The 14,450-nt window shown below is 38.9% G+C and overlaps 1 protein-coding gene across 1 annotated transcript in view; it reads right to left on the bottom strand.

Annotated features, from left to right (window-relative positions):
• Positions 1-529: 529 nt before the first annotated feature.
• The window catches only part of prkx (protein kinase X-linked), a 39,581-nt gene continuing 25,660 nt past the window's right edge, over positions 530-14,450 (bottom strand). The window contains exons 5-8 of the mRNA XM_046837920.1: positions 7,859-7,954; positions 4,061-4,118; positions 1,742-1,819; positions 530-913 (exon numbers count right to left, since the gene is read on the bottom strand). Of these exons, the coding sequence (XP_046693876.1) occupies positions 788-913; positions 1,742-1,819; positions 4,061-4,118; positions 7,859-7,954 (358 nt within the window). The 3' untranslated portion in view covers positions 530-787. The remainder of the gene's footprint in view (positions 914-1,741; positions 1,820-4,060; positions 4,119-7,858; positions 7,955-14,450) is intronic.

A 14,450-nucleotide genomic window follows, 5' to 3' on the forward strand; every position in this document is an offset into this window, starting at 1 on the left:
CTTTGACTTTGGGACAGGAACAGTGTACTTTGTCCACCACACATTTTGACAAAAGGTCACTATAATTCCTTGGCCCTGAGGGACCCTGGTGCTACGAAACCAAAGTGGTCTTGGTTTTATATATATATATATATATATATATATATATATATATATATATATATATATATATATATATATATATATATATATATGACAATGGGAATGAAGCAGTTAAAGATAAGGTTCTGTGACGTCCCTGTGGCCAGTATTGAGATTAACAAGACATGATAAATTTAGGGGGAAAAGTATCGATGCATCCCTAATTTATGACATCATGTTTGTCTTTATAGTAAAAAACTTAAATAAGAACAAAGCTAAACACATTATAAACAGTCTAACCCTTTGGGTTTTCTGGCTTTTGGTGTCACATGACTTCACAGCCACACAACATGGCGACATGTCCCAAAGAAATTTTCCCCGATAGCTTATGTCGATGTAAACTGTATCGGATTACTAGCTTCCAATGTCTTCTTGGCTTAGACACCTCTGTTTTGGTGCTTTTTTTATTTTTGCATAAGAAAAGTAGGCTCAGAGAAACAGAATATAATAAATAGTGCTTCCTTCTCCACATGCGCGATCTTGAGGATGATATTGATGAGGGTAAACTTGATCATCGGTTGTACTCTGCATCTGTCAATCCAGATGTGTGAGAAAAAACAGGCTGAGACTGGCCACCGTGAATGGAATGGACACTTTGCACCAGTGGAGGAAAACTTTCTTCCATCATTTCTTTTTTTCTCCATCATCAAAAGTTTTTAAAAATCTCTAGATCCTTGGGTGACACTGGAGTGTCCTTTTTCCACTCGTCCTCTGGGTAGGCTTCAAAGTTAGACGTGTCGCCTTCGTGAGATATCTTTGGAACTATAGGGGGCTGTAAAAAAAAAAAGTACAATAATAATAAAATCAATAAAATAAGGATTTGAAAAGCCAATTTTAGCATCAATCAATGACTTCATCTCTAGAAAAAAAATCCTTTCATCGCTGGTCAGTGCTGTATTGGGACATCTGACTTTTCCAGCCACATGTGGTTCTTCCCTAAACTGTTACTACAAAGTCGGAGGCACACAATTGTATAGGATGTCTTGGGATGTGGTAGCATGAAATTTCCCCTTCGCTTGAACTGGGAGAGACAAACATGTTCCAGCATAACAATCCCCCTGTGCACAATGCTTCATCAAAATTTAGTTTTGTAGTTTACATTAATTGGAGTGGAAGATCTCAAAATCTAGTTGAACATCTTCCCTGTAAAGTCGAGAGAATTAATTAAAAATGGGGACTAAATGTTAAACTGAATGTTCAAAAAACACACACATTTTACGGTCAGATGTCCATAAGGCTTTTCTCCATTTTTCTACAACATACATTAACATTTGTAGTATTTATTGCATGTGTTATTGTCGATGTTTGTGGATACTGCTGGAAGCTGTAAGTTTCCCATTGGGATGAATAAAGTGTGTGTGTGTGTGTGTGTGTGTGTGTGTGTGTGTGTGTCTGTCTGTCTGTCTATCCATCCATCCATCCATCCATCCATCCATCCATCCATCCATCCATCCATCCATCCATCCCTTACACAAATACTGACCATTTTAGGTCATTAGGTCTAATCTCATTGTAAATGAGATTGTAAGTAAGTCTGATTATGTGTTACATATTAAATCATCTGCGAGGCTCAAAATCCTTTTGGATGAAAGAGGCTTACCTTTAGTTTCCTATTGGGCACTGCATCCCAGTCTATCGCCTTGAACCACCTGTGCTTTTTCACGTCCTCTGCTCCGTTCTGCCAAATAAGAAGCACATGAGGGCCTAAGAGACTTCAGAATCATGAGCAAAGGAGCTCAACCTCGGCTTGCCGAAATCAGAAATCGATAAAAGAACACGTATGCGTGCGAAAAGAAAGCGTTTCTGTCTATATGGGAGCACGGCCAAACAAAAGATCTCATGCATATGGGATTGTTTGCGCAAGATTCTTCAATATAGCGTGGGGAATTGTGAAACTCGCAAGGCCTTCATGTTCGATAAGGCGAGCCGTATCAAGGAAACGCAAAAGTTCACACAGGAAACATGTGGTATGTTCGTAAGATGACTTTGGCGTTATAAAATATATCGATTCGACCTTCAAGTAGTATGATGTATTACAGGAAAAGACGATGTCCGTCTTCCTGTGAATGAGCACGCTCTAATTTCCATATCCTCGCTTTTAACAACGTGCTGAGATGACGGAAAAAAAGCGAGACAGATGAGCAATAGACGACCGTGACGGCAATAAAATGACATCAAAGATCTTTGTGAGAAGTTAATCCAAGCGTGCTTTCTGCATGGACACCATATTTTTGATAGTTTGATACAAATCATGGCTAGAGACAGATTCTGTAAGCGGTATGACAGTCCACATTTGCTGTGAATAATCATGTGGTTTTAATACCATAACTACAGTTGAGGGGAAAAATGGAAACGGACGCATATGATTTCAACAACTTCCAAGCACAGATGACATCAACATCGAAACTGAGCACGGCCACGCTTCAGCCGCCACTCCAAATGCTCATTTGACAAATCTGCCCTGGTGAAGAACAATATGAAACATGACTGGCATTAAATGGAAATTTCCACCTGGTTAAAGCGACAATAACTGACTCTATCGGGGACTGAAACGGCTCGGAGTAAGTCTGACTCGCTGCTACACTTTCCAGGCTCAATCCTCCTTTCAGTACCTCTGTACAAAGAATCTTGTACGTCACCCAAGTTCTAGACCATGATGGGATTTCTTTCTATGCATTTTTTCGTCTTTCTAAAATGCAGAGCTGAATTTTGAATGCAATTTACAAATCCAAATTTTCTCCCTTTTGGTGAATTTTAATCTGCCAGAACTTCATTGTGGTTGGGATTCATGCTCAGTCCAGGGTTCAGTTCTAGATTGTAGATTTCGAAACAATATAGTAGAAAATCTACATTTTACAGTGTTTAGGGGCCTCCTGGCAACTAACACCAGTAGAACATTGTAAAGGTGATTATAAAAGTATTAGCTTTATTATGAATTTGGATTATGGATTATGAACACTACAGAGGTAAATTATTACCTTTTTGGACTTTCTTAAGTTGCAGTCATTAGTGATTTGGCCTTAAAATATTTCAACACTTCCTGTTTGGTGAAGAAAAAAAAAGTTAATTTTTTATTTTGGATGAACCAGAAAATCGAATGGGTCAAAAATTAACATCATGGTACAGTACAATGAACCAAAAATGAAGGGAGTCGCATTTCAATGTCATTGGACTGAGTTATTATAGTAGAATTGTACTGTACTAATTGGCCCTGTTGGTGGTACTTGGGTGACAAACATGAAAATTAAATATAAGGTGTCTGAAATGTTCTATAGGCTGCCAAATGGAAAATAACGCAAAAAAAAGCAGAAAGCATACAATATACACATGCTCGGCCCCCTTAATACTAAATGTGTTACAGTCAACCTCCGATAATTCACGGTTTGGAAAATTCACAGGTTCACATTTAAAAACTAACTAACAGCAAGTTGCGGATTATCTTAAAACCCGGGGGAATCCGCAGTGGGACCAAATGTTCAGGAATGTTAAGAATAACATTTTAAACTGTTTTTACTAACAAATTAAAAAAACCTTTAAAACACATTTGTTGTATTAAAGTGACAATGTCTAGATAAATTCACTAAGGTACCATAGGGGCTGCGTCCAAAATTAGCGGTTTTTCGGAACTCGTCTTAAAACGCAAGATCCAGGGGACCACTGCATACAGTCTATTGATAGTGTGAAATGATGCCAGTTTAATAGCTTGTATATCTTGTTTCTTCTTCAGAAAATCAATTTTAAACGTTTTCTTCCGTTTCTGATCCTAAAATTTTACCCAAATAATAAAGTTACGCTCAAATGGTAAGACGTGAATGTTGACACTAGTTAAACATTGTGGGCTTTTCCCCCCAGGTGCTATATCCCAAATAAAATATAAAATGGATAAAATGCCAAAAAAAACCTGGAACATCATTCTCACCTTCATGTTCCCAAGTCTTCTCGCTCGGTCAATCACCAGAAACTTCTTGATGAGATCCCTGAATAGAAATAGACATCAAGAGGGGACATAAGAGCTGCATAATTAAGCTTTTGGCTACTTAATCACCTGTTAATGTAGTCATTTACTTTATCCAACTGGTAACTTCACCAAAATATTCCATTAAATCTTTTAAAAAAAAGTTTATAGCATGTTATTAACTGAAAAACAGTTCTAGCCTGACACTCTCTTACACTGATTAAAAAATACGTAATCATGTAAACATTGTGTGATAACTGGTTTAGTTCCACATACTCTACTGTAATCTGACTGGTCATAAATTGTAACCCAAGTCCAGTTATATACTGGTTATTTATAACATTATTTAATGTTGATATATTGATGTTTTCGGTTAGGAGACTTTACCAACCGTATGTAGTTCATCCCCTCACTGTTAGCGCAAAGTTGGGGTCACACAATGTACAGGATGTTTTAAGATGTGCTAGCATTCAATTTTCCCTTCACTTAAACTAAAACACTCAAACCTCCAAAAATCTCCACAAACTTATGTCCATATAGCGTATTTATTAGAAGGTAACGTGACTCCATGATAGCATTTATGGTACTAACTCCAGGAAAGTTTAAAAAAGAGCCGTAAGTGAGAAACTGTTTACAGCTGCTGTAATCCAAGTGATAACAGACATTTAAAAAAAAAAAAAAAAAAAAACAATTATTTATATTTATATATATATATATAAAGATTAAACAGTGCGAGTTCAATATCTAATAAATAAACCGATAGTACTGGTAGCTTTGTATGCTACAAGGAATAAAACTGCTATAGAACGATAGTCGACATTTCGGGAGGTATTCGCATTACATCATTATGATGATGATTATTTATTTCCTTCAAAACACATTCGTTGTTTCTGTCTGTTTGATATCATACTGGAAGGACTGTACCATGACAACCCGTAACAATAAAAGCAGCGTTCTGACCAAGACATATTCCTCATAGCCATGAATTATTGCTGCTTTCATAACAGTCTATTGTATTCACTGATGTTCATCTCTCATGCCATGTAAATTATCGGAAGACCTCGTAAATCTTTTGGTTACTACATTGCCAAGTTGACATGCTTTGGATGTGTGTGTTCGGGAAGACTCGGCTTGGTGCACAAGGATGTGTGATATCCTGTCTGTCTCTCTTCAAGCCTCTCCTGACATACAGATCAACATCTGGCCTACTCAGCGCTGTCAAAGCGCCACTCAAACGAATGCGCTCGGCTTTAAGGTCTGTATCAGCGTTTGAAGTTTCTCCAAGTGCCTTCAAATGTCTCGAGTGTGTGCTGAAGTCCAGTGAGGTATTATAGGAAAGTGTGATTATAATACTGGTGTTCGGGTTGCTGTACTGAATGGAAACATTAGGCTTGGGAAAGCTTCTTGTTTGGCTGAATCGGTATGAAATATATACTTCAAGCACTTATCAACAAAATGTTCTGGGTTTAAATAATTCACACTGGATTTGAAACCAGAACATAGAGATTCCATCAAATGTGAATTTGGTGAATTCGGAGTTACTACCACCAGCCCAATGCCACCGACTTTCCCTAAACTGGCATTCCGTCAACATTTGCCAATGCTAAGAATATATTTATAGAACAATGACGTATTTTTTTCTGTTTATAGCTCTGACCAGAAATAACACATGCCTCCAAACTTCACCCTATTTGCTCATAAATGGCATTAGACTGTAGCATACAACTATAACTATATCACCCTTATTTTCCTAACTTCTAAATTCAACATGCATTAAAAATCCTGCAGGGGTTCTGTTCACACTCTCCCAATAAGTTCACTGTAGTTTGTCTTCTAGGGAATTCAGCTCAGTATTTCAACATTTTCATGATGATCAGTGATTTCCTTTAGAAAGAGGACCAGAGATCCAGCAGAAATGTACACACCTCAACATCAAATCTGCAACATTGATCTGTATTTGAATTTAAACCAAAAGTGGGCAAAACCTCAAAAGTACTTTTTTATTTATTTTTTATAAATATGTACCCTACTGCCAATAACTTTCTGATCACATGGGAATTTTTGCTGTAGCCAGTGGAATTAGGTATGAAGGATACATTATAAGTGGTAACTCAGAGGTTAAGATGTTGGACTGATCGAAAGATTATAAGTTTAAATTCAAGCATCACCTCTTGCCATTGCTTGGCCCTTAACCCTTAATTGCTCGGCTGCATAAGTGACTCTGCATAAAGATGTTTGCCAAATGTCATTAATGTAATCTCCCTGGTGTGGCTGGGATTTGAACAAACAACTTTTGGATCCAAAGTCCAATGCCTTACCCACAAAGGTACCACGTTTCCAGTAATGGATCCAAGGCCTCATGCTCACTTCTGGTCTCAACCTGACACTCTGTATAGTGTAACCATTTTTTAAATTGTGCATCTATTCATATATGTTTAAGTATTTGTTCAAAACCAATTAACTCACGGGTTTCAAAACAACAGCCCACCCCCACATTTGGAACGGCCCTCTAAATAATGCCAGAGACACATTTTGGAATATAAATGTATGTTTTACGCATTTGATAATAAAGGTTGTCAGAAATCCCAAAGGATAGTTTTTCCGGCTTCCGGCCCGGCATGATTCGCTCTAGAGGCGAATCACTGACACCATGTGCTGTTTTTACATGCAAGACTGCACGCTGCACAAAGAGCGCTATCTTATATAAATATATATATATATATATATATATATATATATATATATATATATATATATATATATAAATATATAGTTGATTAATTGGTTTTCGGCAAGTGCGATCCATCATAGGTATCGTTAAATCCACTGACGGTTGACCTCTAGTTACTTGCCTAATTTTCTGAGATTTGGCAATTAACCATATGCATAAGTAAGTAAATGTTTTATGACAAAGTTTATGAAAAAATGATCATTATGAGAGTAATAATGCTCTTTTAATATGCTAAACATAATGCATTACAACAAACTAATCTAGCAATAGGAGGGTCAATGAAAACATTTCAAATCATAATAAAATCTCCACATTAATAATACTGGTGGTCACGCCGGCCCATGTTATTTTCTGTTACAGACGGAAAGGAAAAATTACGTGGCTCTCACAGAAAAAAGATGAATGTTGTGGACCCCTGCAATAACTGTTGATTCTGAACATCTTATTTATATCACCAATTTCTATGTCTAATACATAGAACACTCAAACAGCTGTTTCTCCTCTGTACATAGCACTGCTGCAAATTGCACTATTCTGGCTTGAGGATTCCAAAGAATGCCAAAAGTAATGCTGTGAAATGAATCGGAACGCCTGCTGCTCTGATTAATCTTCCTTTCACTTCGTGAAGGTGTCTTAAGATGACTGATCATCTTGCATCAAGCCATCTTTCCAAACTGCCTTAAGCTTGACGTATAGGGTGCGAGTCGAAAAGCTGTGCAAGAGGAGTTGGTAGCAATAGAGAGAAAGAAAGATGGAGAGGGAGTAACAAGTGTGCATTCCTCGGCTGCAGCTGTCTCGGGTCTGAGCTAATGGGTTCGCATCAGCGCTAGTCAGATTAGATTGCAGCACGTTTCGCTGAGAATGTGAGCGTGTGACCTGTAAACGGCAAATACAGAGGCAAACCTATCTGCAAGACGGCGTATTAGCAAAATGAATAAACTTGATGGACGCCCCATTTTTCCGAGGCACCTTGTTAACTCAGAATGGGCAATTAATCCTCGTTCGTTTTGTCTTTGTGTCGTTTGGCTTACTTTACGTAGAAATCCAGATGCCGTGGAAACTCTAGCTTTCCTGCCAGGATCTTCTGATAGATGCCGAAGGGATTGTCATCGAAAAACGGCGGGTACCTGCGAAAATATCAGTGCCGTGATTAGTGTGCATTAGAAGACCATAACTTTAAAACACCTTCACAACAGAGAACAACCTGACAGTTTGCAAATGAACGTGGAATAAAGTAAAATCGGTTTGCTTTCTTTCCTACTGCAAAAAGATTATTGTGTCAGATTACTGTTGAAAAAACCGTGAAGTAATGAAGACTAATGTAGAGCACTCGGTCTTGTTGGCAGGACTACTGAATTTGGTAAATCCGTGTAAAGTGACGAGGAGTAACAAATGATGTGTCTCCGGTTGCTCAGTTACGGTAATGCTTCTTCCAATACTGAAAAATATTGGCGCCTTGGTTAGGATGACCTATAAAGCCACCGTGTCTGTCAATTCCTTATTCACGCTATTCACACTACGTCACACAATGCACAGGACGTATTCCTGCAGTATTTATAGTCTTGTGTGCGTTTATTAAGAGTTTATTTTAAATTCTTGCAGAGGAGATGAGGGTGTGTTCCATATTCAGGAGTATGAACTTTGAGTGTATGTTTGGGTGGATGATTGGATGTATAAATGGATGTTTGTATGAATTTCTGGATAGATATATGGATGAATAGATGGATGGATTTTTGTTTGTTTAGATAAACATTTGTTTGTTTGTTTTAGATGGATGATGGATGTTTGTTTGATTGGATGGTTGGATGGTCAGTTGTTTGTTTTAGATGGATGATGGATAGATGTTTGATTGGATGGATGTATGGTCAGTTGTTTGTTTGTTTGGAATGATGGATGTTTGTTTGATTGGATGGATGTATGGTCAGTTGTTTGTTTGTTTGATTGGATGGATGGATGGATGGATGGATGGATGGATGGTCAATTGTTTGTTTGGATGGATGGATCACTTTATTCATCCTAAAGAGAAATTTACATTAGAATTGAACCATGATAAGAGAATACATCTCTCTCTCTCTCTCTCTCTCTAGAGAGAGAGAGAGAGAGAGAGAGAGAGAGAGAGAGAAAAGATATATATATATATATATATATATATATATATATATATATATATATATATATATATATAGAGAGAGAGAGAGAGAGAGAGAGAGAGAGAGAGAGAGAGAGAAATAAGTAACAGATACAGTGTGATGTGAACGTAAGAGTGCAGTGGGGTATATACACATAGCTGATACAAAAGCAGACTTGAGGTGAATTAAATTTGCAGTACAATGCAAAAAAATATGATTATAAGTGAACCCTGTAACCAGTGTAACAGTTATGAATAGTGGATGCTTTAGAACGACTCTAACATTTACTATGGCTTAATGAGCTAATCCCAAACCTGGTTTAGAGCAGTGTAGTGTCTCAGCATAGTGACAAACTGTCGTATAGTGTGATCGCAGTCAAGGTAAGTGACCATATTTACACTTAGTACTTCAAGACACACACTGATTACACAACATTACAAGTAATCACTTTTCTTGCGGCACCCAATTTACCTTGTTCATTTTAGCAGTCAAAATCTTACTTCCTATTCAAATTATAATTCACTTAAACAAGGCAGGGCTTAGAGGATTAATCATAGGAAAGGGTGGCACACTTTCTGTTAAGTGATCAGCCAAAACATTAAAATCACTGACAGCTGATGTGAATAATGTTGATTGTCTCATTACAGCGGGACTTGTCCATGGGTGGGGTATATAGACGCAACAAGCAAACAATCAGCCTCAAATTTGACGTGTTGGAAGCAAGGAAAATAGGCAAGCTTAAATTTTGGCAACTTTAAAATGGGACAAATTGTGCTGGCTACACGTGAGTCTGAGCATGTCCAAAACAGCAGGTCTTGTGCAGTGTTCCTATTAAACAGTACCAATCAAAAGTAGTCCATGGAAGCACAACCTAAACTTTGATGCAAACCAAGTAGAACCCTTCATACCAAAGATATTCCCTAATGCCAGTGGCCTCTTTTAGCAGGATAATGTGCCATGCGACACTGCAAAACATGTTTAGGAATGGTTTGAGGAACAGGACAAAGAGTTCAAGATGCTGACCCAACATCTAAGTTCCCCAGATCTCAATCTGATCAAGTATCTTTGAAGTCTACCGGACAAACAAGTTCAATCTATGGACTTTGTTTGGTTAAAGCTTGTAATTTATAGGATTTAAAAGATCTGCTGCTAGTGTCTTGGTGTCAGATACCACAGCGCACCTTCAGATCTTGTGGAGTTTATGCCTCGACAGGTCAGAGATGTTTAGGCAGCACAAGGGGTACTAGGACATTTGACTGTTATGGCTGATCAGTGTATACAGTATATATGTGGGTTATTTGTGTCACAAAACTGATATACTCACTTGTTAACCTATTGAATATCTATGGCAGTATATGTAATAATAAGACAATAACAATACCTTTGTGAAAGAAATAGTCAGCTGGTAGAAATGGAAGACTGTAGATTGATCGATTAGTGGAAGCTCTAGGTATAGGCTTTTGTTTTAGAAAGTAAGTAGAAAATAGCTTTTATGAATAAACATACAGTATATAAACACCAGTGGGGAAAAAAAAGACAAACTGGTTTCAGATCAGGGATTTCACCATCATGATGCCTTTGTGCGAAATCATATAGCTTGGTTACAGTAATGGATTTAGCAGCAGGGCTGCCGACACAAAGCGAATTCTAAAGCCAAGCAATGAAAAATGGCAAGAAAGCATAAGACATTTTAAGCTATTTTAACTAGGGGTTAGTGACGCAGAGTAGAAACAAATTAGATACTTTGGATTTCGCAACCTGAATGTGCTTTTTCCAACACTGCAGGTATTTGGAATTTCCGAAACCATGACAAAGGCAGGGAAGGATAAGCTGGGTGGGTGTGGATGGAAATGTCCAAAACTATGTCCATTTTCAGGCTTGGACCACAACAACATTGGCACACTGTGCTATTACACCTGCATAAGGGTATAATAAGCCTAAAGAAGCACAGCCTTAACGCATGTTGACAGTTGGCTCAATGCAAGAGCAGCAGGTGGAAGCACTTAATGTGAGTGCAGTTGACTAGAGTACAGCATCAAAGCAAACTTTTCTCACCAGAGCCAGTGTAAAACTACTCATTATTGTGACTCCATTCGTGAAAGCCGGTCCAGGTTGAAAGGAACACCCATTAATGCTTAGGAAATCAGGCTCTCGTGCTGAAAACCCATTATTGGACAATTGTCAGAGGTTTTTATAAGTCGGCTTCCTGTAAGATCAAAGAGGAAGCAATGTACTCATACAAGTGGGGAGCTATCGCTAATCTTTCAGGAAATCTAGAGTACTAGTGGTGCACATACAGTCCAGACCAAAAGTTTGGACACACCTTCTCATTCAGAGTTTTCTTTATTTTCATGACTATGAAAATTGTAGATTCACACTGAAGGCATCAAAACTATGAATTAACACATGTGGAATTATATACATAAAAAAAAAAGTGTGAAACAACTGAAAATATGTCATAGTCTAGGTTCTTCAAAGTAGCCACCTTTTGCTTTGATTACTGCTTTGCACATTCTTGGCATTCTCTTGATGAGCTTCAAGAGGTAGTCACCTGAAATGGTCTTCCAACAGTCTTGAAGGAGTTCCCAGAGATGCTTAGCACTTGTTGGCCCTTTTGCCTTCACTCTGCGGTCCAGCTCACCCCAAACCTCTCGATTGGGTTCAGGTCCGGTGACTGTGGAGGCCAGGTCATCTGGCGCAGCACCCCATCACTCTCCTTCTTGGTCAAATAGCCCTCACACAGCCTGGAGGTGTGTTTGGGGTCATTGTCCTGTTGAAAAATTAATGATGGTCCAACTAAACGCAAACCGGATGGAATAGCATGCCGCTGCAAGATGCTGTGGTAGCCATGCTGGTTCAGTATGCCTTCAATTTTGAATAAATCCCCAACAGTGTCACCAGCAAAGCACCCCCACACCATCACACCTCCTCCTCCATGCTTCACGGTGGGAACCAGGCATGTAGAGTCCATCCGTTCACCTTTTCTGCGTCGCACAAAGACATGGTGGTTGGAACCAAAGATCTCAAATTTAGACTCATCAGAACAAAGCACAGATTTCCACTGGTCTAATGTCCATTCCTTGTGTTCTTTAGCCCAAACAAGTCTCTTCTGCTGGTTGCCTTTCTTTAGCAGTGGTTTCCTAGCAGATATTCTACCATGAAGGCCTGATTCACACAGTCTCCTCTTAACAGTTGTTGTAGAGATGTGTCTGCTGCTAGAACTCTGTGTGCCATTGACCTGGTCTCTAATATGAGCTGCTGTTAACCTGCGATTTCTGAGGCTGGTGACTCGGATAAACTTATCCTCCGCAGCAGAGACTACTCTTGGTCTTCCTTTCCTGGGGCGGTCCGCATGTGAGCCAGTTTCTTTGTAGCGCTTGATGGTTTTTGTGACTGCACTTGGAGACACTTTCAAAGTTTTCCAAATTTTTTCGAACTGACTCACCTTCATTTCTTAAAGTAATGATGGCCACTCGTTTTTCTGTACTTAGCTGCTTTTTTCTTGCCATAATACAAATTCTAACAGTCTATTCAGTAGGACTATCAGCTGTGTATCCACCTGACTTCTGCACAACACAACTGATGGTCCCAACCCCATTTATAAGGCAAGAAATCACACTTATTAAACCTGACAGGGCACACCTGTGAAGTGAAAACCATTTCAGGTGACTACCTCTTGAAGCTCATCAAGAGAATGCCAAGAGTGTGCAAAGCAGTAATCAAAGCAAAAGGTGGCTACTTTGAAGAACCTACAATATGACATATTTTCAGTTGTTTCACACTTTTTTTTATGTATATAATTCCACATGTGTTAATTCATAGTTTTGATGCCTTCAGTGTGACTCTACAGTTTTCATAGTCATGAAAATAAAGAAAACTCTTTGAATGAGAAGGTGTGTCCAAACTTTTGGTCTGTACTGTATATATATCTTCTTCTAGACTAATATGAGGCACCTTTCAATTTGTGGCCAATAATTGTATTCAAAATTAAAAAACAAAAAACATATAAGGAATGAGATTGACAAAAACCACAATCCCTTTTACTAAAGTTGTAGGACATAGAGGCTGTGCCTACTTCACTATACCCTAAAGAAGGAAACTAAGGCCACTACTTTTATATTGGAAACCAAGGCACAGAGGCCAAACCTTCCATATTTAAACCTAAGACAGAGAGGCCAAACCTTCTATACTGGAAACTGACACAGAGGCCAAACCTTCTATACTGGAAACTAAGGCACAGAGGCCAAACATTTAATACAGGAAACTAAGTCAGAGAGGCCACACCTTCTATATAGGAAACTAAGGCAAATAGGCCACATCTTCCATATAGGAAACTTAGGCAACGAGGCCACACCTTCTATATAGGAAACTAAGGCAAATAGGCCACATCTTCCATATAGGAAACTTAGGCAAAGAGGCCATACCTTCTATATAGGAAACTTAGGCAAAGAGGCCACACCTTCTATATAGGAAACTTAGGCAAAGAGGCCATGCCTTCTATATAGGAAACAGGCAAAGGGGCCACGCCTTCTATATAGGAAACTAAGGCAAAGAGGCCACACCTTCTATATAGGAGACTTAGGCAAAGAGGCCACGTCTTCTATATAGGAAACAGGCAAAGGGGCCACGCCTTCTATATAGGAAACTAAGGCAAAGAGGTAAAACCTTCTATATTGGAAACTAGGGCAAAGAAGCCACGCCTTCTATATAGGAAACTTAGGCAAAGAGGCCACACCTATATAGGAAACTTAGGCAAAGAGGCTACGCCTTCTATATAGGAAACTAAGGCAAAGAGGTCATATCTTCTTTATTGGAAACTAAGGCACAGGGGCCACACCTTCTATATTCACTTTCTACTCAATGTAGCCATCAGGTTCTGAGTCCATGCCTTCTTGACTAAGGTGCATAAGTCAGTTCTCTTTCACTAAATCTGACAAAGACCCCCAAAAACTGTCCCCAATGTTCACCTAAAACAATGCTATGCATCAGCACAGGCTAAATATAGACACCGGTGCAATAAGGCAAATGGGTAAACATTTTTTTTTACTTTCATTTAACAGGTTTTTTTTCCAGGACCACCCTGACTACCAGGAAAGACCTGCATGAATGCACTGTTAAATGCACCAGGCAGGAAACTGCGCTATTATAAAGCCTGCACTACATTTCTGAAGAGCCGGTATGAGGACTTTGACAAAGCACATGAGACAGAGGAACTCTATAAGCCACTTAGACTTAAATGAGTCTATAAATTTGTGTAAGACGAAGAAGGAAGGGGAGGAAAAAGAAAAGAAAGGGAGCATGAGAGTGTGTGTGGCTTCAACAGGACTGGAAAAAACACCAAGGGCCAAGAGCGGGTCTCTGTCTCTCAGGACTGAACACTTCTAAAGAAGCTGGGGAGTAAGACGGGCGGGTCTCACTTTTTCCACTACGCAGTCGTCTGCAAGAAGCTGTATAGCACATTTAGAACAGAGAAAGTTCAGATGGAGGAGCTGAA

This window comes from Silurus meridionalis, chromosome 24 (genome assembly GCF_014805685.1).
Source record: "Silurus meridionalis isolate SWU-2019-XX chromosome 24, ASM1480568v1, whole genome shotgun sequence".
NCBI lineage: Eukaryota > Metazoa > Chordata > Actinopteri > Siluriformes > Siluridae > Silurus > Silurus meridionalis.